Source organism: Echinops telfairi, unplaced genomic scaffold (genome assembly GCF_000313985.2).
Source record: "Echinops telfairi isolate 266 unplaced genomic scaffold, ASM31398v2 ScPeMD7_70;HRSCAF=299, whole genome shotgun sequence".
Lineage (NCBI taxonomy): Eukaryota > Metazoa > Chordata > Mammalia > Afrosoricida > Tenrecidae > Echinops > Echinops telfairi.
Window position 1 is genome coordinate 32,305,912 of NW_022103968.1, and position 26,346 is coordinate 32,332,257.

Genomic DNA, 26,346 nt, shown 5'->3' on the forward strand with positions numbered 1-26,346 from the left:
AAGCTGCCCAAATCCTCCCAAACGACTCTCATTGGGTTGAGAAGCATCAGGCCAAAGCCCTCCGCCATGTATGGCAGCAGCTGGCAAGTGCCTTTTCAAGCATCCAGGGCAATGCCGAGGAGAGAAGACCCAAAACAGGAGGCCAGGGCAGCCTGTTCCAGCCCGCCTCTCCGTACTCCCCATCCCCACCCCTCTGGCACCTTGTTGAGTGCCAGGTTGGGGTGTCTCTTATTTTTGTTAGAATTAAAGAAAGACGAGACTAGCTGTATCCATCTCAGATTCCACTTTAATCGCAACCCTCTTCCCTGTTGCCCCCCAGGAGAAAAAAAAGACCGCCCAAGCAGGAGAAAGGGTCTGAGGGACACCCCCGGCCCTTGGCTTCAGCAGCAGGTTTCTTTCCTGGTATTATGTGCCTCCCATCAGCCCTGACGGTGGGGATTTATGCTTTCTGCCTCGAGGGAAGGGGGTGGTCTCTGAGAATTGCTCACTCAGCAGCCCCCAGTCAATGGTTTGGTCCAAGGAGCTGCCTCCCCCTGCCGCTCACCCCACCCCCCACCCCCCACCCCACCAGATGAATGCTTGGCAAGCATTCCAAAGCAGCTAATGGGATTAATGAAACCGATTGGGTCACTGGTCCAGGAATGAAGCCGTGACATTTGGATGGGGCCTGATGGTCAGAACCACATCCATGAAAAAGAATGGGCCTTCTGCTTTTAGGAACTGTCCCTCTGGGCTTTTCGACGGAGCAAATCATAACGGATCGAGTTGCCCTGGAGAGCAGGGATCCTTCCAAGGGGGGTGGGGGTGCACAACGTTCTTCAGACCTCGAATCCCAGATGTCACTTAGCTCATCGTATCTGGGGGTCACTGCTGAGCCTCGCTGACAGAAGGTCCTCCTTCTAGCGGGTCCCCGGATTCCTAGTGATTTCAGCGGTCTGTGCTCACGGAGCCCTTCCCAAGGCAGATGCTTGGCATTCCTCCACCTGGGTCCCTGCTCATAGCGCCACCAGCTGGCATGCAGCAAGGGTCCGAGGGACCAATGGCTTGCCCAAGGCCACCCAGCAAATGGCGCTGTTTGTTTTGAGCCCAGTCCCAGACCCCAAGGCCCTTGCTCTTACCCTTGGGCTTGTATTGGGGCGTCTGGAACCACCTCCCTGAGCGCTCTCCTCACCTGAGCACTATAAGAACAACAAGGGCCTTGACTCCACTGGAGGGCAATTGAGTCGAATCTCAGGACACAGCTTTCTTATTTTTTCCTTGACGTTTTCTTTCTTTTGTTGTTGAGACTGTACACTGCACAACAAGCAAAAGCCCTAAAGGGTCAAACTCACTGCCATCAGGTCAATTCCAGCTCAAACATGTCTCCCTGGGAGAGGCTGGTGGTTTCGAACCTCGGGCCTTCTGACTACCAGTCCATTGCTAACCCACCTTGCCACCAGGGCACCAGATGCACACACAGCAAAGCATACAGCAATTCAACAGTTTCCGCATGTCCAGTTCCCTGATGTTGCCCACGCCCTTCAAGTGGTCTAACTGTACTCGCTCTCCTTCGGGCAGTTGTTCCTTCTCGTTAGCATAAATTAACTTTCCGAATCCTGCAAGTTGTTGTGAATGGTGGTAAATACACACACTCACCCCTAAACACTTGTCGGTATGTTTACATCGGGGACGTTAATCACCTTCAGCAATCAGTGCAACCATCACCGGTATCTGACCGGGTCCAGATGTTTCCATTTCCCTCCGTGCCCCCTAAGCAGGCCTCCTTCCTTCCCTCCCACTTTCTGCCCTGGTAATCTTGACCTCCACTAGAACAGTGCTCTCTTCTACCACAAATTACCTGGAAGTGGGCATCCGTAAGACTCGTCCTTTTGTGGCAGGCTTAGTTCACGCAGTTTTCAAGAATCGTCCATGAGGTGGCCTGCAAGGAACCTCACTTCTCTTGGTGCAGCGTCTTCTGCTGATGGACAGGTATGCTGTGAATCATGCAGTCCTTAAGCGCTAGGCTGCTCACCGAGAGGTGGGTGGTTCCCGCTCACCGCTCTCTGGGAGAAAGAGGGCAGTCTGTTTCTGGGAAGATTCCAGCCTGGGAACCTTGGGGGGCACTTCTGCTCTTCTATGGGGCCCTGATGAGTTGGGATGCACTTGGGCCTGGCCTTTGGTTTGTACACATTGAGGGATGAGCATCCATGTTCCTGCTCTCAACCACGAAGAGTCATTGCTGGTTGCTGGGTCGTCCGGCAACTCTTAGGTTGAATTTCCCGAGGGGGCTCCAACTTTCCACAGAGGCTGTCCCATTTCCCACAGGCAGGGGATTCAGGTTCCAGCGTCTCCACATCCCTGCCAACAACCGGGGCTGGGCTTTTCTCAAAGTTCCCAGTCGGTTGTAATGTACAGCCGGATTCAAAAACCATCGTGCAGAACAATACAGTCCTCCCTTCCACTGAGGGCCTGCGTGTCAGTCTTTCAGAATTGCTGCTTCGGGGCAAGGTGGGGGTTTGCCCACCTCCTGGGGTCTGAGGGTTATGCAAGTGGCTGGCCTGTCGGGGAGCCTATTTCCAGCATTGGGGTGACTTGCTCCCACCTCTGAGAAGCACAGTTCCTCACTTGAGAAGGCTGGGTCAGGACTGGTTCTGTTTATGACACAGCTGGGCCTTCTGCTGGAAATGGAACCCGAATAGCAATGGCCGCTCTGCTCCGACAGAGAGTCCAGGGTCCATTTCTAGAGGCAGAGAATTTAAATGGGCTTTATCCTCCACCCTGCCCCACCCCCAGCGTGTTAAATCCTCCCAGCCGCCCCTGAGCTCCTCTTCAAATGCAGGATGCTCAGCCATAATAAATAATTACATCCTTCTCTTTGGACTCTGAATCCAGATAGTAGTAATCCAAGAAAATCCAATAATGACAGTTGCATTAAGAGCCTTCTTCCAGGCTCGGCAGAACATCTGTTTAGACATATTTTTAATCGGCAAATGCTTCCTGTGTTGAGTCCTTGGCAAATTAAATTTCTCACCGGACCAGGGGGGGAAGCTGTCATTCAATAACCCATCTCTGGAAATTATACCCCGGTCTCTTTCCAGGTGCACTTAAGACTCTCCCATGTTGCCTCAGATGCATAAAACCGGCTCTTACAACACAGGGTCACATGCAGACTGAGCACAGCTTGTCGGGGAAACACGGGCTGGCTTAGTGTTAGTCTCTTGAAGAGAGAAGAATTCTTGCCCGTTCTCCAAAGGAGAGTTGGCCGCAGAAGAAAATTAAGAGACTTGTTGAAAACCATATGGGAAATGAATAACAAACTTCCACTTGCTACATCCCTGCCTGTGATTACTTAAGACACGATGACTCTCAGGATGTAAACACGCAGGGCGTCAGCCTTGCCAACATGCAGGAGAGGTTTCCGCCACAGCATTGTTTGGACGGCTGGGCTGCTTACTATTTGTATAGTACCCCGTCCATTCTTGAATTCATTCACTCAGCACACAAAAAGATTGACTGCTTACCCCCAAGCCTGGGGGAGAGTGGAATGGTGAATAGGGCAGTCATACTTCTTGGCCCACAGGGAGCTTCCAGTCTCCTGGAGCGATTCCTACCTGGAAGCACTTTGTCGTTGAGGGCAGGGGCAGCACCTTGAAAGAGCTGTTGAGCCCAGGCGGTGATGTGAATGGGCGAAGTGGGCTGGGAGGGAACACGGTGAAGTAGGAGAGAGGTTGTAGTACGTGGAAGAGCACGTACCCTGACTAGGTGAACAAGTGCTCTTCAGCTCTGGGGGGCTGTACCGCAGCACAAGATGGGCCGGCTGTTGCCAGATTTTTTCCATTTTCTAACAAAAAACTGGAAAAATCTGTATTCTTGGGTGAAATCCCTGGCTTTTTAAAAAAATTGGCTTCGAAAGTGAGAATTAAAAAAAAAAAAAGTCTCGTGTGGGCCAGAAATATCCAGGCCAAATAAAACACATCTGTAGGCTGGATTCATCCCGAGGGCTGCAAATATATGACTTCTGTTCGAGAGATGTCAGCAATGAAACAATTATTTTCAGGCTTGAAAATGTACTGCACACTAACCTTTTGGTTTTTGGCAGGATGGCCAACTGAACTGCTACAGACCCCTTATTTATAAAAAAACACATAAAAATACCGGAGGTAAAACCCTCCATTCCAAGTACCTCCTCCCCAACTAAAAAGACAAAATCGCGCTCAAATCAGAGAGATTGGAGCGCGGAAGACGCTGATTCACCCGGTGCTGCCATTCATTCTGCAGAAGGCAGCGGACCTGGACTGGAACTTGAGGACCCGGAGGGAAGCCTTGGTCCCATGTGGGGTACCCTGCTTCGACTGACTGCCCGCGAAGGGCTGTCTACTCTTTAGAAGGAAAATTAGATGGAAGAACTGCTCCATGGCTCAGAGACGCGTCGGGAAGTCTTTCTATGCTTCCCGGGCACTGCGTGAGGGTACCAAGACCTTTAATGAGAAACTAGATCCCGGAGCCTCTTCCTCATGCAGTATACGTTTCCCGGGACTCTGCCTTTGTGAAAGGTAAGAGATTAACACCATATTGATCAAGGATCCTTGAAATCGCATGCAGGAAAAGAAGCACGCCAACACAAAACAGCAACACGACCCGCTATGATGTTGCAGAGTATAGCATCCCCCTTACAAGGAACTTCGAGGTGTTAGAAACAGGCAAATTCATCCACGAGGGAGAATTGACAGACACCATAAACTGGAGGATCAATACCCTAAATTGTATGCTTACGAGAATGACTAAAGATTTGAAAGAATGATGAGGGCAATGAATGTACAAATGTGCTTTACACAATTGATGTGTGTATGGATTGTGATAAGAGTTGTATGAGCCACTAATAAAATGATTTAAAAAAATTTAAAAGAAGAAGTCCAAGCTCTATAAGGAGGGGGAAAAACAGGAGAATGAGGGGGTGGGTGGCCGGGGAAAGAGCAGCCACTAAGTAAAACAACTAGAAATGAAAACGTAATTCATTGACACTGGCATGGAATCAATTGAGAACACTAGTAAAGAGAACCGAATAAACCACGCACGTTGTAGCAAGGACGGAGAGGTGCAAAAAGTGAAGAAGTGCGGAGGGCGAAAAAGAGTGTGCCCCGCACCGTCAGTCAGTCCCAGTTCTAGAACGTGAGAGCGTTCACCAAGAGGAATTTGTAAAGAGGTGATCACCAAGGGGTGCGACCTTAGAGCTTGGCACAGTTGAAGGAAGAGGTGGATTTCTGAGGATCACCCTGACTTTCAAGGAGAAAAACAAGTAAATCAACGAGTAACAATCACGATGAAACGGAGGCACACCGGAGACAAACGGCAGGCAAGCGAGCCAAAGAACGGCAGGCAGTGGATGGAGGAATGGGCTTTAGATTTAGAGCACACCTTGCAGTGGCAACAATGAAGATGAATCACATTGTAGTGACGTCTATGAAGTGGTGAAGAAACCAGGTTTTCTACAGCTGTCAATTTAGAATCCTATGTATTCCCAGTTTGACTTTGTTTTAATAAACATACATACAGTAAACAAGCGGCCATCTAGCTCAGAAGCAACAGAGCCCACATGGAAGAAGCACACTAGCCTGTGTGATCATGAGGTGTCGATGGGATCAGGTATCAGGCATCAAAGAACAAAAAATCCTATCATTGTGAATGAGGGGGAGTGCCGAGTGGGGACCCAAAGCCTATCTGTAGGCAACTGGACACCCCCTTACAGAAGGGTCATGGGGAGGAGATGAGCGAGTCAGGGTGCCTTGTAGTCACGTTGAAACATACAATTTTCCTCTAGTTCTTAAATGCTTCCTCCCCCCACAACTATCATGATCCCAATTCTACCTTACAAATCTGGCTGGAACGGAGGATGTACACTGGTACAGATAGGAACTGGAAACATGGGGAATCCAGGATAAATGAACCCTTCGGGACCAGTGGTGAGAGTGGCCATACCGGGAGGGTAGAGGGAGGGTGGGATTGAAAGGGGGAACCGATTACAAGGATCTACATATAACCCCCTCCCTGGGGGACAGACAACAGAAAAGTGGATGAGGGGAGACATCTGTCAGTGTAAAACATGGAAAACTAATGATTTATAAATTATCAGCGGGGAGGGAGGGAAACAAATTAGGAGCTGATACCAAGGGCTCAAGTTGAAAGCAAATGTTTTGAGAATGATGATGGCAACAAATGTACAAATGTGCTTGACACAATGGATATATGCATGGGTTGTGATAAGAGTTGTAGGAGCCCCCAATAAAATGATTTAGAAAGATAAAACAAACATACAGACAGACAAAAGACTTTCTTGCCATTATGAAAGAGCTCATCAGGCATGCTGTTAGGGGAGAGGGAACCAGAATGCAAAAAGTGACCATGAGCAAGAAAACAGGCTACTAGAGACTCAGAAACCTCACTGCCACCGAGTAGATGGCGACTCACAGTGACCCTGCAGGAAAGGGTAGAACTGCCCGTGGGAGCCTCTGACACTGGAGGAGAAAGCTTAGTCTTTCCCCCGAAGAGTGGCTGGTGGTTTCAAACTGCCCACCTTACAGTTAGCAGCCCAAGGTGTGACCAGCCCCCCACCAGAGCTCCTTCTACTCCATCAAGGGTAATAGATCGGGAGGTAATTCTGTAATGCAATCAATGCGACAAAGACAGTGCTAAAGAAGAGAAGGCCATGAAAATACAGAGGACATAGAGAAAGAGCTCTTAATCCAATAGAAATCAGGAAGGGCGTGAGCAGCACTAACAACAACAATAATGGACAATGGTAAATAGGAGGCACAAAAAGGGAATAAATTCAGGTATAGCCATTATCACAATACAGTTATCTACCTGTTATTTATCACAATAAATATATCTCCCCATTAAAAGAGAGATTTTTCAGGTTGGATAGCAAAAATTTTAGCTAATGAATGTTTATAAGAAATACCCAAACCCTAATTACACTGAGATATAAACATTCCCAGTAGACTATTTGAAAATCAAGGGGAATTAAGCAGACCCACTCCATAGACCCTCGACAACAAAGACAAGAGGAGACCTACTGAAACAAATGCAGACGATACTCCTGCCACCTGAGCTTCAGGTAAAGGGTGGAAAAGTCGATGAATCCCGATCAAGAAAGAAGCGGGTGGTGAGAGGAGAGGGGAATGTGTGAATGGTTGGCTGCCCCAATGCAACTCAGCCACCTTGAATTCAGCAAGCAGCACTTGATTGCGGTCACAGCCCGACAGCACCAGTGCACACCTTGACAAGCGAGGTGGATTCTTCCTTGTTTCCTATGCTCTCCTGGTGGCCCGGAGCATGGCCACCTACCGTGGGCATCCACCCAGAGAGCCCTGACACCCCTTCACCACTCTACAGCCCTGCACTGCCTCAGGTCAGCAGTTTGAATGACCAGCCACTCCTCGCGATAAAGAAGGGGCTTTCGATTCCCGTCAAGAGTTACCTGTCTTGGAAACTCACGGGGGCAGTTCTACCCTGTCTTAGGGAGTGGCTCCGAGTTTGCATCAACTCCATGACAGTGAATTTTTTGGTTTTCGTATACAAACAATGGCCAACATTACTCTTAATGGAGAAGTTGAATGTAAACAGGCACTAGATAAGGGTGTCCTTCACCAAGCCTGTTCAGTATAAGGTTTACCAGAGCTGGATGGTACGAAAGGGTAATGGGAGGCATCTAATCTGACTGAAAGTTAAACGTTTTCTATTTGCAGATGATATGATCCTGTACATAGACTATCCCAAAGACACAGCAAGGTGGTTATTGGAACTAATTGAAAAATGAAGCAAAGTGGCGAGGTACAAGATAACCACATGCAAAAGCCAGTTGGATTCCTTTACCTTAAGGGCAAGAGCTCTGAAAGGAAATCAGGGAAATGACCCCGTTGACAACACTCACCTAAAAGAGGAAATACTTGAATCAAAGACAGCTACAAAACACTACGATGAGAAATGAATGTTTAATCTAAAACATAATACCATTTACAATCCCCTAAAAAAAAAACCCTAACTAAATTGCTTAGGTACAGAAAGGAAATAGGATCCATATGCTGAAAATTACACAATTTAAGTGGAGAGACAGTACATTCTTGAATTGGAAGACTCAATATAATAAATATATCAATTCTCTCTGAGTTGTTCTATAGGTTTAATGAAATTCCTATCAAAATCCCAGCATAAAGAAGTATATTTACATTTTATATAGGAAGACATAGGCCTGGAATAGCTAAAATCATTCTCTCAAAGAAGAATAAAGGGGAAAGATTCACTATATCAGGCAGGCATTAAGGCTCACGCTATAGCTTTAAAAGCAGTCCTGTCAGCGGTGTTTAAACACTCTTTTGCTAGCTGAAAGGTTGTTGGTTCAAACCCACAGCAGAACGATGCGGCCGTCTGCTTCCTGAAGGATGACCTTGGAAACCCGATGGGGCAGTTCTACTCTGCTACTCGTTGGAACAGCAGAGGATTGCGATCAGTAGGATTTGACCCAATACACTTGTTAATGACAAAAAACGACAGTTATAAGAATCCAGACAGCGTGCAATTGGCAAAGGGTCAAAATTACAGAACAGTGGACAGATTGCATAACACAGAAAATAGGCCCGTGCAAACATGTGCAACTGATTTTACAAAACAGCTAAACAGGAAAGATACACTTTTCAATTAATGCATGTAGAGTAGCTGGGCATTCACAGGCAGAAATATTAATGTTGCCATGAATCTTATGCCTTATATAAAAATTCATTAATAATGGGCCATGAACTTACATGTAAAGTTATACCATTTTAGAAAAAAATAATAAAAGGAAATATTTGTAATCTAGCGCTAGGCCAGCGGTTCTCAACCTGTGGGTCGTGACCCCTTTGGGGGCCAAACAACTCTTTCACAGGGGTTGCCCAATTTATAACAGTAGCAAAATTACAGTGCTGAAGTAGCAACGAAAATAATTTTATGTCTGGGGGGTCACCACCACATGAGGAACTCAAGGGTCTCGACATGAGGAATGTTGAGAACCACTGGACTAGGCAAAGATTTCTTATACTTAACATCCAAACACATTCCATCAAGGGAAAAAATAACAGATTGGACCTCATCAAAATTAAGAGTGTTTACTCTGAAAGTCCATGTGAGGAGGACAAAACAAGCTAGAAGAAAGTATTTATAGACCACATGCCCAACAAAGGACTAGAATATAGCATATATTGAAAACTCATCTATCAAACAAAAATCCCAACCCCAGACCTAAAAACAATCCGATATAAAATGAGCAGCAAGCACCAACAGACCTTCCCACTGAGGATATCGAGATGGCGGTAAGTTCACGAGAAGAGGCTGAGCAGCACCGTGATGGTCGTTAGGTGCTGTTGAGTGATTCACAGAGTAGAACTGTCCCGTAGAGTTTTCTCGGCTGTGTCTTTACGGAAGCAGAGAGCGAGGTCTTTCTCGCACGGAGCCACTGGCTGGATTCCAGCCACCAACCTCTGGTCCACAGCCAAGTGCTTACCCATTGTACCACCAGGGCTCCTATCATGGTGTTTGGGAAATGCAAATCAGAACCACATGATGCATCACCTGACACCCACTGGATGGCTATGATGAATGTAAAAGCAAAACAGAGAACTATCATTAGTGAGGATGTGGAGAAATCAGAAACTTCATACGTTGCTGAGAGGAATACAAAATGGTGCAGCCACTTTGGAAAACAATTTCACAACTACTCAAAAATTAAACACAAACTTACCCTATCACCCGTTCACTCCTAGGATCATTCTCAAGAGAATTATTAACATATGGCCACACAAAAACTTGTGTATAAATATGTTCTTGTAACAATGGGAACAAGGTAGATGCTCCTCAAGTGAATGGATAAACAAACTGGAATATACCCATATAATGGAATATTGTTGTTGTTGCGTGCCCTTGAATCAATTTTGCTCACAGTGATCCTACGTGACAGAGTAGAACTGCCCATGGATTTCCTTCACTGCAATCATTATGGGAACAGATTGTCCGGCCTTTCACCCAAGGAACAGCTGGTGAGTTTGGACTCCCGAGCATCCAGCCAAATGACTTAGCCAGAGGAAGAGATGAAGGAACGGAGTACCAACTCCTGCTGCAACATAGGTGAACCTTGAAAACATGCCAAGCAGAAGAGAGTAGACACACAAGGCCACCTGTTACATTATATTTATATGAAATGTCCAAAACCAGGCAAATCCATAAAGACAGAAATATCATAGATGAGAAAGATGAGCTTTCGACTCCCGTAAAGAGTTACAGTCTCGGAAACCCCCAGGGACAGTTGTACCCTGTCTGATAGGCTCACCATCAGTTGGAACTAACTTGAATGCAGTGAGCTTGGCTTTGTTGCTGTTGTTTTTCTGTTTGTTTGTTTTGAGTAATTTCCTGTGGGTGCAGGAGAAGAACGTATGATGGGCTGTGCTAACAGGTATGGCATTTCTTTTTGGGGTGATAGAAATGCTCTGGAATTGCACAGTGAGGATGGCTTTACGACTTTGTGAAGACACTGCAGGCCACGGGATTGTATCCTTATCCAGGCTGAATGTTAGGATAAAGCCAAGCTCACTGCCATCGAGTCCACTCTGACTCACAGGGACCCTGAGAGGGCAGAAGAGAGCTTCCCTGTGGGTTCCCAAGCCGTTAAATCTTTACAGGAGTAGACAGCCTCATCTTTCTCCCACAGAGAGACAGGTGGATTCAAACCATTGACCTCCTGGTTAGCAGCTCAACGCATAACCCACGACACCACCAGAACTCCTGAGCAGTATAATAGATGAGGTATTAACTACATCTCAATAAAGAGGAAAAATTAGAAAAAGAACAACAGTAGGCTTAATGAAAATAGAAGGAAATCATAAAATAGATTCACAGTCTCAGAAGCCCTATAGGGTTGCCATGAGTTGCAGTCAACTCTATGGGCATGAGTTTGGTTTGGGGGTTGGTTCTGTTACTCTGAATGAAGCTTGTGAGTAATATGACTGAACCCTCCCGCACAGGAGGAACACAAGGGCAAAGTAAAGGATGTATAACTCTCTTGCAGATGACAAGGACCATGCCATGCTTCCACCGAGCCCTGGGACCTTGAATGCTGGAGCTGAGACCTTCTCTCACCGGGTCCGAAGAGCCACAACCTCCAGGGCAGAGAGGATCTGGCCCGGAGGTGTCATCCCCTACGTCATTGGAGGGAACTTCACTGGTCAGTTGCCTCAGATGGGGCCTGCCTTATGGAAGGGTGGTTTGCCGCCATAGTGTGAGAGGGTCCTCCTAGGAAGGGACAAAGGGGGCATTGGGCAGGTGTTCTGGGCAGCAATAGTTCTACAGACTAATAATTTGTTGTGCCTACCGGGCCAGGTCCACCGGGTTCAGCGAAACTGCAGTCTCTGTTGGGGCTACATCCTCCAAGGTGACCATCTTGATTCCCGGGGTTTCACCTAAGACCCTGGTCTTCAAGGATAGGCTGTGACAGGAGGGGAGGAGCATAACTCTCCTCTGCCAAGATGACCACCCTGGACCTAATGGTCTCCTACCACCACCCACCCAAGCAGTGCTCTCTCTAAACAGTAATCTTAGGGGCCTGGTAGACACAGTGGGACTGCTGGGTCCAAGGTCAAGACTTGAAGTGCAAGTTCCCTACCCTCTTGAGCCTCATTTCTCTCATTTGTAAATGAAGACGGTGTTCTTCAGGAGCTCTGGTGGAACAATAGTTAAGTGGTCCGCTGCTAACCAAAAGCTGGTGGTTCATCCTCACCCAGTGACACTTCAGAAGAAAGACCTGACAAACTCGTCCCACAGAGGTCACAGCTAGAAAACCTTAAAGGGCTGCTCTGTTCCGCTACATGGGGTCATTGTGAGTGAAACTTGATTCGGTGGCACTTAACAGCAACAAGGTGTAGTAACAATGGAGTTCATATCGATCAAGTTTGTAGAACAGTGCCTAACCCACTGTTGTGGGGTAACTCCAACCCATGGTGACCCTCCAGGACAGAATAGCACTGCCCCTTAGGGCTTCCAAACGGCAAATTTTAATGGAAGCAGCTGGCCACTTGACCTTTTGACTAGCAGCTGAGAGCTTTCTCTATGGCACCAACAGGGATTCTAAACTAATAGCTAGTCACTGCTTTCTACGAGTATCATTTCTATAGCTTTACTATCTTTGAAATATAGAGATCATTGAGTGACTTCCCATTGCCATGCAAATGAAACCAACAATCTGGGCGATGGTCCCAAGCAACCCGTCTTCCTCTCTTGCATGGTCACTGAGCCCTCTTTCCTCCTCAGCCCCTGTTCTTGAACTGCGGGCTGCCCTCTTCCTGTTCCCATACAGACACGTCTCATTGCCTCCTTGAGATACTATCATTTGTCCTGCTCTCTGCCTAGAAGGTTCTTTTCCCAGGATTTTTTCCTGGATGACTGTTTCTTATCAGTCAAGCCTCAGCGCAGTAATGTGTCCACAAACATCCTTCTTTGACTCCTCTCTACTCCCACCCGCTAGGTTCTACCCCAGCACCCCCTTTTATAATCTCTTTAGCGCCTACCATCACCTGAGATGGCTTTCCTTGTACAAGGGTAAGTACAAAAGCATTGCTACTAGGGTCTCGGCTCATACATGCACGGGCTTATTCCAAGCAAAATGTGTTTAAACCTAGCTCTGTGAACAGGGAATGGCTTCAGACAAGTCCAAGTCCTCTTACTATAGTTCTCTTAATCTTGTTAGGCTGTCTTAAAAAAAAAAAGGCCTAATCAAAATAGTGGCTCCCACGGGGATCTGCTGGGCAGAGGGTCAGCTCCAAGGCAGAGGGTCAGCTCAGATGATTCTGGCCATGGATTCTCGAGGGGTAATCTTGATAGATTTTCTCAAAGGCCACAAGGTGATCACAGGGGCTTCCCTACGAAGAAGTTTTAAGAAAATTAAAAACTGCGTCGGTGAGAAAAAGGGCAGGAAAGTTGTGCTGGTGATTCCCGCCCGCCCCCCCCCCCATCTGCACAATGCACCTACTCATTCTTTAGGGTGAGCAAGGGCTGTCCTATGAGAATTGTGTTGGGAAGCCTTATCCTGTCTACCCTACAGCCCTGATCTCGTCCCTTCAGACTTCTTTTTGTTCCCTAAACTCAAAGAACATTTAAAAGGAACACACTAGGAGTACCTCAAGGAGGCCCAAACTACCATTTTGACCTGGTGTCAATCCAAGAGAGGTCTTCAGAGAAGGGTGAGAGATGGAAACTGTGCCTTCAGAAGTGTATAGACTTAGATGGTGGACATATCAAGAAATAATAGCTTCACATTTTGATACTTTTACTTGATAAAAGTTGCTATGATTTTATAGCAATACTTTTTTCTACTTACCAGTTATTTGCTGCACATGCAAATAGGTGCATAGATAGCCTCACCACACTTTTATAAACTCACGAGTGTATCCCACATCTGTGCCACTAGCACGCCTACTGAGACATCTTTTCTTAGTGCTTGCTATTACTATGATAAGCATTCCAGTTCTTAAATTTGCTCTCTTTTTTATTTGTCTAGTTTCTGTGTGAATGGTTTGTTTTTCCTGTGTCGTTCTTACTCCTGTACCTTCAACACCTAGAACAGGGCCTGGCCCATCGACAGGATACACGGTCTCTTAAGGAGCCCTGGTTGCCTAGTGGTCATGAGTTGCACAAGGTCTGAAGTTGGAAACCATCCACCACTCCACAGGAGAAAGGGGGCTTTCTACTCCCATAAACAGTTTCTGTTTCGGTAACTCAGTGGCAGTTCTACCCTGCCCTATATGAGGTCGCTATGAGTCAATATGGACTCAATGGTAGTGAGGTGTTTATATATATATACATATATATTCATGGTCACTACCAAACACTGAAATAGAGTTCTTTCTGCCAGTTAGGTAGATTTTATTTTATTTTTATTATTTTTAAAGAATATTTTATTTGGGGCCCTTATAACAATCCATACATCAATTGTATCAGGCATATTTGTACATGTGTTGCCATCATTATTTTCTAGACATTTACTTTCTATTTGAGCTCTTGGTGTCAGCTCCTCTTTTTACCTTCTGTCCCCCTCTCCTACCCTCATGACCCTTTGACCCATTATCAATTATTATTACTTTCATATCTTACACTGACTGCTGTCTTCCTTCCCCCAAGGTTTCTTCTTCCTTCCTCTCCCCTACCTTCCCCCTACCTTCCTGGTATCGCTACTCCCATTTCTCTTCCTGAGGGGTGGATCTGATCGGGATTCCGTGAGTCCTGAGGTTTTATTGTGCCTGTGTACATGCTCTGGCCTAGCCTGCAGTGACAGGCAGGATTGGGGTCATGATAGTGAGGTGAGGAATTCTCCAGCAGCCAGAGGAGTATTGTGTGTTTCATTGGTGCTATACTGCATCCTGGTAGTCTCATCCCTTCCTTACGACCCTTCTGTGAAGGGATGCCCCATTGTCTACAGATGGGTTTTGAGTGCCTGCTCTCTGACGCCCCTCAGTCTCAACAATATGTTTGTTTGTTTGTTAGTTTTGGGTCTTCGGATGCCTGTTACCTGATCCCATTGATACCTCAAGATCGCACAGGCTGGTGTGCTTCATCCATATGGGCTTGTTGCTTCTCTGCTAGATGGCCACTTGTTTAACTTCAAACCTTTACAACCCCAGATGCTATATCTTTTGATGGTAGATAGATTTTAAACATATTGAATGCTTACTGATTTTGAATCACCACCTTAAAGTTTACCACTATTTATTTCTGTTTCCAGACAATATATTTCATTCAACAGATTTCTAATCAAGGATCTATGGGGATAAGTTCAAAGAAAGTATGAAATGAACTTGTTTTCAAAGGCTCCAGGATTCCCTAGAAAGCACAGAGACCCCATGCCAGGGTAGCAAATAGAAGTTTAGAGCACACACAAGCATCTTCCTAAGGTATAAAATAAAATGAAGGGTGGGAGGAAATGCTGGGACATTTACTGCCCCCATACTTTAAAAACTTACAATTTCCTAATTAGAAGGTTTTTACTTTCAAATGCTTCGAGAGAAAAAAAAATACTCTGAATAAAAAGGAAAACTTTAGAAACCCACTATATTTTATAAATATCTATTTCCCCTGCTGCCCAACCCATGCATTTCTAAGTCTCTAGGTTTTGGCAAGGCAGGAAGATTATTCGGTTAAACGCTCAGCTGCTAACAGACAGGTCGGTGGTTCTGACCTACAGGCAGCAGGAGGAAGGAGCTGGTGACTTGCTTCTGTAATTATGATGCCCAGGAAGCCCCAGAGACTAGTTCTACTCGGTCAGATAGGGTGGCTAGGAGCCTACAGCAACCAAACGGCATTCAACAACATACTGTGTTCTCAGCAACAGGCACCCTTATTTCTAATCTAGTTCTTTTCTGGGACAGCAGACTATGGTTTCCCCCCTTTCCTTGATCATCAAGACAGGCCTTGTCTTAACCAGCTACCTTAAAGTATCTATGGGACCCAAGGACCCATGAGTGAAGAGATAAGCAGGTGCCCTGTCGTTTCAGGAAACCAGAGAGCCATTTTTAAGCAGGCCATGAGGCACTGGGAGAAGCACACCTGCGTGACCTTCGTTGAAAGGACTGAGGAGGAAAGCTTCATTGTGTTCAGTTACAGGACCTGTGGGTAAGTGCAACGCATGGAATTGTGCTCCTTCTAATAAAGCACAACAAAATGAAACGTGTTAGAATCCTGTGGTTACAATTTGGGAATAGAGATTTCTCTGTTATGTTCCCTATCAGTGTAGGGTGTGGCCTAATCCTGATTTTTTTTTTGAGATATGAAATCGATGATTAGGTAGAGAAGGAGACAAGCAAGGCACAAATGGGGGTGGGATGGAGATGGATGCTCCAGGGAGCTCTCCAAGGAGCATTAATGTGAGGCAAGAGAAGCCAAGGCTGAAGCCAAGAATCCAGACTGCTTCTTCCCCTACAGCTAATCCCTTCGATTGGGACTTCGGGAGGCTTCGTGAACTGTGAGAAAACAACTTCTGTTCTTTAAAACCACCCATGTGTGTGGCCTTTCCATTATAGCAGTTCTAAGACGTACGAGAAAGCAAGGCCCACTTCGAGGTGCCAGAACAGACAAAACATAAGTCTTGACTCTTCTCTCAAACCAAGGATCTTCAATGAGCTGTGACTTACAGGAGTCCAGGGCATGTCATGGTTGACCAGACACTCCTGTGACCCTCAAGGAACTTATGATCCGATGACAAAGACAGTGGGTCAATAACAAGACTCCAAGAAGATAGGAGTCGGGGTCTTCGTCCCACATGAAAGCAACTAGCAGGAGATACCTTATTTCTCGCAGCCCAAGTAGCTCCATGTCAAGTTGGCCAGAACTTAAGTAGAAATCCAGAGAGTCCCTAAGAAATGTAATTCCTCGTATTGATTCTGTAGGCCTGTCAGCTCAAGGTCCACAGGTGGTGCAAGCCCTTTGTGCGTGTTGGTTAAGCTAACCAGTGGGCACCCAGTGGGCTCATGGGAGCACAGGCCTGGCCATCTTCTTCTGTGAGATGACAGCTCCGAAAATAATCGACTGACAGCAACTAACCAGTCAGACTCTGCAGCCACCTAACCAGTCAGAGCACATCTTTCTGTAAAGTGCCTGGGGGGTGGGGGTGGGGGGAGTCAGCCCCTCACACTGATCACGGGTTCGGTAAGCACAACTATACAGTTACGATCTATAAAGATTATAGTAAAGTCTTAGAGAATAATGGAGATCGGAGAGAGGGTAAAATGAAAAGTCAGACACATTTCATGATAGCATGCTCACCTCCTGGACAGCCATGATCTCAACAGCCAGGTCCACGCACACCGCCAGCGGAGGAGGAGTCTCTCTTTATTGTTGGCCATGGCCTATATATACTTAGGGTGGGGTTGGGGGCGTGATTACAGGTAACCACACACGTCACAGGAAGGGGCAGTACAGTAGGCATATATATCACAGGAAGGGGATGTACAATAGGCATAAGCATGACAGGAAGAGGCAGGACTAGGGGTATACATGTGACAAGATGGGCGGACCCTAGATTCATGATGTCAGCCTAACACCCTTGGTCACCCTTGAGTGGGCTTGACCTCCCTGGGCTCTCCTTCAGGGAAACAATCACTCTCCTTGTCAGAAGGGAGTGGGCCCTAGTTAGGGTGGAACAGACTATACAGTCTGATTGCTCTAGATGGATCATAACCCTCAGGGAGAATAACTTCTGACCTGCTTTTGTTGACCTTCAAGTGCATAGTCTTTTGCCATGTGTAGCAAGCAGCTAGGTTTGGCACATACAACTTGGGGGGAAATCTTTCTGTGTCCCACACCTATTGAACATCTGTGGGAGCCTTGGTGGCGTAGTGGTAACGCATTGGGCTGCAAACGAGATGTTTAGCAGTTTGAAACCACCAGCCACGCCAAGGGAGAAAGAGGAGGCTTTCTACGTATGTAAAGAGCTGCAGTCTCAGAAACCCATAGGGGCAGTTCTACCTGGTCCTGCAGTGTCTCTATGAATGGGCTTTGACTGGACAGCGGGAGAGATATTGAACATCCATAAACCTTCGTCATTTAGTAGGCTGGAAGAACATGTGGATGGATTCTAAGTGGCAACAATAGCCTTAGTATATCCTGTGGTTACAAAGTAATGAAACTGGACATAAGAACACAAATAGATACATGCATCCTCCATTACTTGGTAAGCTAATCTCCCCCTTTTTTTCCCTTTACAACTTCATGATCCTAAAGCATTCCGGATCAAAGCTGCCGAATGTCTAGATGGAAAAGAACAATTCTCTGAAGTCCTTTAATTCAGAATCTGAGACCTGTGGGTCCTGTTGCCCAGAGGAAAACCCACACCCTAAAACATCCACACTGCTAATTAAGAATGGCAATAAAATACCCAACTTAAAAAGTTAGCAAAGATAAAAGCAAACCCCTCCAAACGCTACCATGACGACATAAACCAAATAAGTGCACAAGGAAACATGCATGGGGAACCACTGCAGTGTTCACACATTCTAGAGTAAACTCTTTGAAGAAGCAAACGAGCAACAAGACATCCATCACTTCTTTAGCTTAAGACAAATAAATCACAGTGCAGAAACACATAAAATCACACAAGAAAAAGGGAGAGGTGGCTACAGGCCAAGAGGAATCATAAATAATAAGAGTGCTGCGCAAGGATTTGGGTGATATGAATGACTCCAAGGTAACTGGAAAGCACTGGCACAGACCAATAACTGTGAGAGAAATTGAAAAGTTGAGGGAGGGAAATAAGCGGTTTTCCCCAAAGCACCAAATCTGGAGTTTCACAGATGAATTCTTTTAAACCTCCGGGGAACAGATTATTCTGGTACTATGTAAACTTTTCCGAGCATAATGGAAGAGGAACCCTGTCAAATTCAGAAGCCATCATGGCTTTACTTCCTAAATCTGATGCCTATGGCACCCAGACACAGCGAATTCTAAGATGATTTTGGGTATGCCTCAGTAAAATGTTGTTGTCAGGTGTCGTAGCGTTGGTTCCAACTCACAGAGGCCCTGTGTACCACAGGAAGAAATACCGCCGGGTCCCGTGCCATCCGCACAATTATTCTTGTGCTTGAGCCCTTGGCACATAGGTTTAGTGGTACAACCAATGAAGAGTAGGCCACCCTATTGGCTTATCTAGAGTAGACAAGGCTTAGTCAACCTTACGAACCTATTCATATCATTCACTGTGTTGATAGGCCAATGGAGAAACGTCTGTTTCTTGCCTCAGGAGATGCTAAGAAGAGACTGTATGTAGTCCCATAGATATTTTTTTGTTTCATTTTGCTTTAAAAGTACCCATTCTAGAATAGGATATATGTCCAGGACATATATTGGTGGTATAGGTTGAATTGCGCATCCCAACAACCTGTGTTGTGAGCCCTAACTTTTTTGCCTGTAGCTATAGTCCCATTTGGGAATGGGTTGTCTTTGTTTTGCGTCAGTTTAGGGTATATTTTGAGTCAGTCTTTCTTGAGATGGAGAAGGGCGTAAACGAGCAAGTGAGAGAGACAGAGGTGGGGAAGAGAGGTGCCAAGCCTCGTGCAGATCATCCAGCGCAAAGACACAGAGACCTCACTCCAGAGCCTTTCTAGAGCAGCGGTTCTCAACCTGTGGGCCTCGACCCCTTTGGGGAGTCAAAGGACCCTTTCACAGGGGTCGCCCGACTTATAACAGTAGCAAAATGACAGTGATGAAGTAGCAACGGAAATAATTTTATGTTAGGGGGTCACCACAACATGAGGAACTGTATGAAAGGGTTACAGCATTAGGAAGGTTGAGAACCCCTGCTCTAGATCCTACATCCCGAATTTGGACTTCTGGCCTCCTAAACTGCTAGAAAATAAATTTGTTTTTGTTTTTTTCAAAGCCATTCCCATGTGATATCTATAGCATAGCAGCACTAGGTAAGCTGTTCTGAACTGTGTCCCTCCATCATAAGTGTCAACACAGTTATTATGTTTGAGCTCATTATTATAGCCACTGTACCAACCCACCTGGTCGAGGGAATACCCAGTAAACATTATTTGAAAAAGTCGTAACATTCACAGCATCATTTCTAAGGTGTCTCTTATAATAGCATCACATTCTGGATTTAGTGGTTAAGTAACAAGTCAATTCTGACTCATATCCACCTTGTAGGACAGGTAGACCAGCCTCTCAGGCTTCCCTGGACCAGTCACCATAGGCACCAGCTCTTCTCTCCCACAGCGCCCTAGCAGCCAAGAGCTCAGCCATTGCACCATCAGGGTGCCTGATGACCCCGAAAGCTGCCTCCTTTTCTCATCTCTTCTCCTTGTCATCTGTGTCAGTCTGGGTAAACCAGGGAAACAAATCCACAGAAACTCACGTGTATACGAGAGAGTTTTATTTAAAGGGTTAGTGTATATTAAGAAAGCACCCCAAACTAGTGCTATACAAGCCCATAAGTCCAACATTAGCCCATAACACATGCAATGACGCTGACTGCAGGAGGAAAGCCGAGTTAGTCAGTGAGCGTGTAAGCATCTCAGCGCTGGCAGGGGTCTCCACACAGCTGCTCCAGCACCCAGGGCTGCATCGGGGTAGGTCCATGTGGCTTCTCCTTGGGGATGTCTTGTAGGAAGTGAGCCTTGCCAGCTGAAGCAGGGAACTGGCTAAGGCAGCTGCACCCTGGTTGGACCATCACAAAGCAAGAGACCCGAGAACTAGAAAGGCAAGACTCACTGAGCTATTTAGCTCAACCCCCTTCAACTACTCCCACATGTGTTTATCGGCCAGGTAGGCACAATAAACTTTAACTATCTCATTATCAGAGAGAGGCCAACAGAGACTGGGGATGGGAAGTAAGGAGGCATAGAGTATGTAGTAGACTCAGAGAAGAGAGACCATTTGTTTCTTCCGATCGTTTAAGGAATCCATGATCACCAGAAAGGCCGAGGACTACTTTTGGAGGGAATTTCTTTTTTAATCGTTTTATTAGCGGCGCATACAACTCTTATCACAATCCATACATACATCAATTGTGTAAAACACATTTGTACATTCATTGCCCTCATCATTCTCAAGACATTTGCTTTCCACTTAAGCCCCTGGCATCAGCTCCTCATTTTCCCCCCTCCCTCCCCACACCCCCTCCCTCATGAAACCTTGATGATTTATACATTATTACTTTGTCCTATCTTACGCTGTCTGATGTCTCCCTTCACCCACTTTTCTATTGTCCGTCCCCCAGGGAGGAGTTATATGTAGATCCTTGTAATCGCTTCCCCCTTTCCACCCCACCCTCCCTCCACCCTCCTGGTATCACCACTCTCACCACTGGTCCTGAGGGATCATCCGTGCTGGATTCCCTGTGTTCCCAGTTTGGGAGGGAATTTCTGAACAGGTGGGAACGCAGAAGATGAGAGAGAGCACATTCACCTCTGAACTTCTGTGTTTCTTGTGCACACCACACTGCACGTGTGCACACACACATACATGTACCCTGGGAGACAGTGCCTCTTGATCTTCTCTGGCCTGTTTACCTGTGTCTTTCTGCACTTTTCCAGTTGTTGCTCCTACGTTGGACGCCGCGGAGGGGGCCCGCAGGCCATATCCATTGGGAAAAACTGCGACAAGTTTGGCATCGTGGCTCATGAGCTGGGCCATGTGGTTGGGTTCTGGCATGAACACACCCGGCCGGACAGAGACCAACATGTCACCATCATCAGAGAAAACATCCAGCCAGGTAAGGAGGTCTGTGCTGAGTCTCGAAGCCAGGCAGGCGGTATCCACCAGGTCAACAGGGAGTGACAGAGAGGTGCCGCCAGGCAACATTCTTCTGTATTGCTTTGGTCATCAGCACAGCCACTGGCCACACTCATGACCTTGTGTGGGTGACCATCGGCATGACTTGCAGGTGAGAGTGGGATCAAGATGGCTTTCCGTGTTGGATAGGACAATGGGAGGCAACACCATTGCCTAAAAGCCACAGAACGGTCCAGAACACAGTTGCCACCTCAAAGCTGATAAGGCAAAAAACCTGAAAAAATGACGTTGACTTTACAGGACCTTTTGTTGTAGACGGTGGCAGCACATCATTTTAGAACCAAAACGGAATGATGGCACGTATCCTTATGGACAAAGGATCTAGATTTGAAAAAAATTTGTCATGTCAAATAGTTATTAATTATAAACATACTTAGAGTTGACACATTTAGATGTGTAAATATGTGCACATTTATAAGTACATCATGTTGTACTTAAGTTCATATTGAACAGGAAGGTAGCTGGTTGATTAATATGGGTTGCCTTAACTCTGCTTCTGAGAGTTTACACTGTGAGCTATTTGGCATTGAACTTGACTCTTGGTTTTGTTGTTCCTGCGATGGTGGGGGGACAGGTTGATCAATATCCAATATGTCTGCAAACCATTCAAGCATTTCAAGTGGGATTTGGGGCGGCTCACTGGGAGGGGATGGGGTGGGGCCTGGGAGAACACAGTTCCTTTCGTAGAGCAACCACACGTCCTGTTATTTGCCCTGTGGGGTTCATCGAGATCCCACAAGTTGCTATGGGCCCTCCTTCTCGCTCCTCTGCCTCCTTTCAGGTGCCCGTCTTGGTTTTCAAGGCCTTAACAGAGTGTTATGTCACAGGTCAGGAGTATAATTTCTTAAAAATGGAAGCTGGGGAAGTGAGCTCTCTGGGAGAGATGTACGACTTTGACAGCATCATGCACTACGCCCGGAACACCTTCTCAAGGTCGGAACCTATGGCTATGCCTCCTCTGTGTTTTACTGTGCCCGCCGCAGGCGTGGGTTGGAGTCCTGGCGGTTTGCGGAGAGTGGGTCCCTGCATGCTTCTAGCAGGGCTGGTGTGTCTGTCCTTGACATACAGCGGCCTCGGGGTTGCAGTGAAATATCATCTAATCAGGCTCCTGCTAATAAGATTGAACCCCATTGTGAAGCCAGTGTTCCATCATGCCCTAATGTCACAAGCAGCAAACTGGAAAAGGAGAGTTATTAGAGCCTGGCTGGGATCATAACTAGAGGCTCTGCATAAAATTTCCTGTGGGTGAGGGACTCTTCTAAAGCATGCCCTTGACGTGAGCAAGGTGGCACTCCCCACTTCTCTCAGAGAGATTATGGTGTACTGGAAGCTAGACCATGTCCGATCATGCATGCATTTGAGACGTGGAGAAAGCAAGGCTCCAGCAGCTCGGGGGGGACACAGGCTTCCAGGGTTAGATCAAAGGTCCTACCTGCTGGCCACAGAAGATGGTAGCTGATATACCTGAGTACCGCCATGCAGCAGTTTATGGCTGCTTTCAGCTGGGGCTGTCTGGGTCAGTCTGCCTTGTGCTGTACCACATATGCAGTAGGTTCAACCATGCCGTGCTTCCAGACCATGGGAGTCCTGTGGTTGTTGTTAGGGACTGTCCACTGGGTTCTGACTCCTAAGGATCGTACGTATAACAGAAAGAAACACTGCCAAGTCCTGCTTCATCCTCACATCTCGGAAACCTTCCCCATTACCCCCAGTTTTATCGGTCTTTCCGTTCTTGAATTGAATGAGACACTCGGCATAAATAATCTCTCTCTCGGAGCATTGTGTGCTATTTGCTCTAAACACCAGCTTGTTTGTTTACTGATTCATCCATTCATTTCTTTTGTCATCTTATACCGGATAGTTGAGGTGACACCATACCTCCTGCCCCCCAAAATAGGAGAGGAAACTAGAGGGCGGGGATGAGAGACAAGGGTAGGAAAGCAAAGTTGAAGTCTAGAGGAAACGTAATATTAATAAAAGATGCCAAAGGTCACTTTATTGGGGTTGGCTGGAAATTCTGTCTACGCTCCCAAGCAGACACAGCAGTCAAACAGTCCACGCCTCTGAAGATGGAAGACCATTTGTCCAGGAGACATGCAGTTCTTGGGAGTGACAGGGAACTCTTTGCCAAGGGCATCTTGGTTCTTGGGCCTGGTGATTGAAAGCATCCTGTTGAGGAAGCCATCCAACTGTGGGAAATGTCACTCAGGCCTGAGCGTCTCCCTAACCACATGGTTGAGTAGCTGAGATTTCCCTTCTGAATCTCTCCAGAGCTCTCTTGGGCATGGTTTTGTTGACATTAATGTCTTTGAATAGCGCTACTCTGTCATGGGGCTGGGTTATCCTGGAGTCTTTACCTGCATCCTGGCTCTTTTTGAGACGATTCAAGGTGCACCTGGTACAATGAAGAGACCACTGGACCGGGGGCCAGGCGACTGGGCTCTGTTCCAAGTGCTTTCGTGACCTTTGTCTTAGGAGGGAGGAATTGGGGGTAATTAGGGGGATGGGTTCTGGGACCTGACTCCTGGTTCCATCGTGTCTCTGATTTGGATAAATTTCCACAGCCCTGGACCTCAGTTTCCCATGAGATGGTTGGATGAGCTTTCCAGCTCGAACATCTCATGTCGTGAATTATTGATCTGGTGAAAATGGGTGAGATATTAACAGATAAAATCTCATTCATTGACATAAGGAAAACTGGAAATTGACAAGGCTTCCTTTTCCTGGGAAATGGAGACTTTGAGGGAATCTTAGACCAAGAGTGTGTGTGCCTCTGGGGAGCACTCAGGAAGCGAATGGAATAAACAATGCGAGCCCAGCTATCGCTGTCAGCGATGGGATGCTTGGGTGATGGGGCTGGACAAACTTACGGATTTGGGAATGAAATGGTGCAGGGAATAGCACCATATCACGTCCCATCATTCCCAGGGCCTGCAGGATGTTTACGAGAGACAAAGAACCAATGTGAAGTTCGCCTAAGCGAGAAGTCTACACCTTGGGGTCTTGTTTCTGCTCTTTATGTTGTTGAGTAATTGGCTACTGCCGCCCCTCCTGCCCCACTAGATGGAGATCCCCGGGGGTAAGATTGTTGCATTCTCATCTAGCTGCAGCATCCTAGCACAGGACCTGCCACGTAGTAGGGGGTCAACACTATTGTTAAATGGATACAGTAGGGGCGACTAAGAGAAAGCAGGAAAGATTTAGTGCCGAGGAACAGGTGAGGTAAGAAATTCACACTCTCTTCATTCTGTCCACATACCCATAGATGCAACGGCCCCATCATGAAGGAGAGTCTATGTGTAAGGGACATGGGACCTAGGGATCGTAGTGCTTTCCCAGTGCCTGCTGGGTGACGCGCTGATGACAGAGGCCAGGGCAGGAACATGGACTGAATACTTTCTAGCACTAGCACGTGTTTTTTGTTTTCCTTCACAAAATATTTCTTCTTCATTTCCTTAGTTTGTGTGTGTGTGTGTGTGTGATCTCTAGCTCACAACCCCACCCCCTCTGACCTCTTGGGAAGTAGCCACTGCCAAGGTGAATCATTGTCTCACAAAGATCAACAGGAACCCATGGAGTGATACTTCCTCATGAAAAATACCCAGGACCATTAGGAGGGAGAGTGGCGAGGGTAGGGTGGTGGTACTTTGAACTGATGGGAAACTAAGCGCCGAGCAACTTCAGGTGAGGCATTGAAGACAGACAGACCTCCCCTTCTGCTACTGTTAAAGCATCTATCGTTGCAGAGTAGCTTACCCCCAAACTTCCTGACTTCCAACTTCTGGTGATTTTGTCCACTTCGGCGAGTCAGCCCAGCCGCTGCTTTGTTGGTCCTACCTAGGATCTCTCAAGTAGCTACAGTCATTTCATGATTGAACTGGGCCAGAGAGTCCAAGACAGACAATCACAAGTCTGGAAGTTGGTGCTAGCTTTGCATGGGGTCCTTTGGTTTGTCCTCATGTGGCCTCTTGTCCTAGTGGTTTGTACTGGAATCCCAGAGTTCCCAGGGGGTAATTTGGAGCAGCATTGACTCATGGGCTGCAAGCCTCGTAAAGGCTAAACTAAAACAACCTCACTGTCACAGAGTCAATTCCCACTCCTGGCAACCTTCTAGGACAGGGCAGAGCTGTCCTTGTGCGTTTCGGAGACTGAAGCTCATTATGGATGCAGAAACCACCATCTAAGAGGGGCTGGTGGTTTCAAACCACTGACCTTGTGGTCAGCAGCCCACCACACAACCACCACCCCACCAGGGCTCCTAGCTTACTAGCTCCTGAGATTGTAGGACATCACTTCTATCACAGTCTGTTGGTGAAAGCAAGCCACAGGGCCAGTCTGGATTCAAACAAATGAAGAAAGAAGCTCCATCTCTAACTTGTAAAGAAATTATGATTATAAAATTCTTTAAAAAAAAACATTTTATTGAGAGTGAATGCAGATAGCATATCATTCCCTAGTTCAATCACATCAAGTAGTATTGTGCAGTTGCTACAACAATTACTGTCAAAGAAGCTCCACTTCTTAATGGGAGGAGTGGCCACTTCTTTGGTCTCACTTGGGATCTGCAAAGGGATACGCACATTGGAAGGAGTTAGGAGACCTGGTGGTGTAACAGTTAAGCATGGAAAGGTTGGTAGTTTGCACCTACCCAGCACCACCCCGGGTGAAAGACTGGGTGATCTGTATCAGTACAGAGCAGGCCCTGGAAAGCCCCGTGGCACAGTTCCACTCGATCACACAGGCTACTCTGAGCTGAAGTGGACGGTGTCACCCAACTTCAACAATAATTTAATCTAATGCTTTTGGCTCCTACTTTCTCCCCTCCGCTGCCCCGGGATGGCTTTATCTGTCATGTAACAGGGACACACCTACAGAGTCCTTTCTGCCAATTTTCTGCCTAGATTTCCAGAAAGTGACTTGTTGTTGTTGTTGTTTCCAATGAGGCTGCGTTCTGGTGGTGGACTTTCTTGATATTTTGTCAAAAGCCCCATCTGCCCCCCCCCC

General features: G+C 46.8%; 1 protein-coding gene across 1 annotated transcript in view; it reads left to right on the plus strand.

Moving 5' to 3' along the window:
* TLL2 (tolloid like 2) overlaps positions 1 to 26,346 on the plus strand; it is a 169,162-nt gene that overhangs the window by 83,889 nt on the left and 58,927 nt on the right. Inside the window, exons 6-9 of the mRNA XM_013004185.2 lie at positions 11,072 to 11,227; positions 15,546 to 15,663; positions 21,084 to 21,262; positions 22,170 to 22,275. Of these exons, the coding sequence (XP_012859639.1) occupies positions 11,072 to 11,227; positions 15,546 to 15,663; positions 21,084 to 21,262; positions 22,170 to 22,275 (559 nt within the window). The remainder of the gene's footprint in view (positions 1 to 11,071; positions 11,228 to 15,545; positions 15,664 to 21,083; positions 21,263 to 22,169; positions 22,276 to 26,346) is intronic.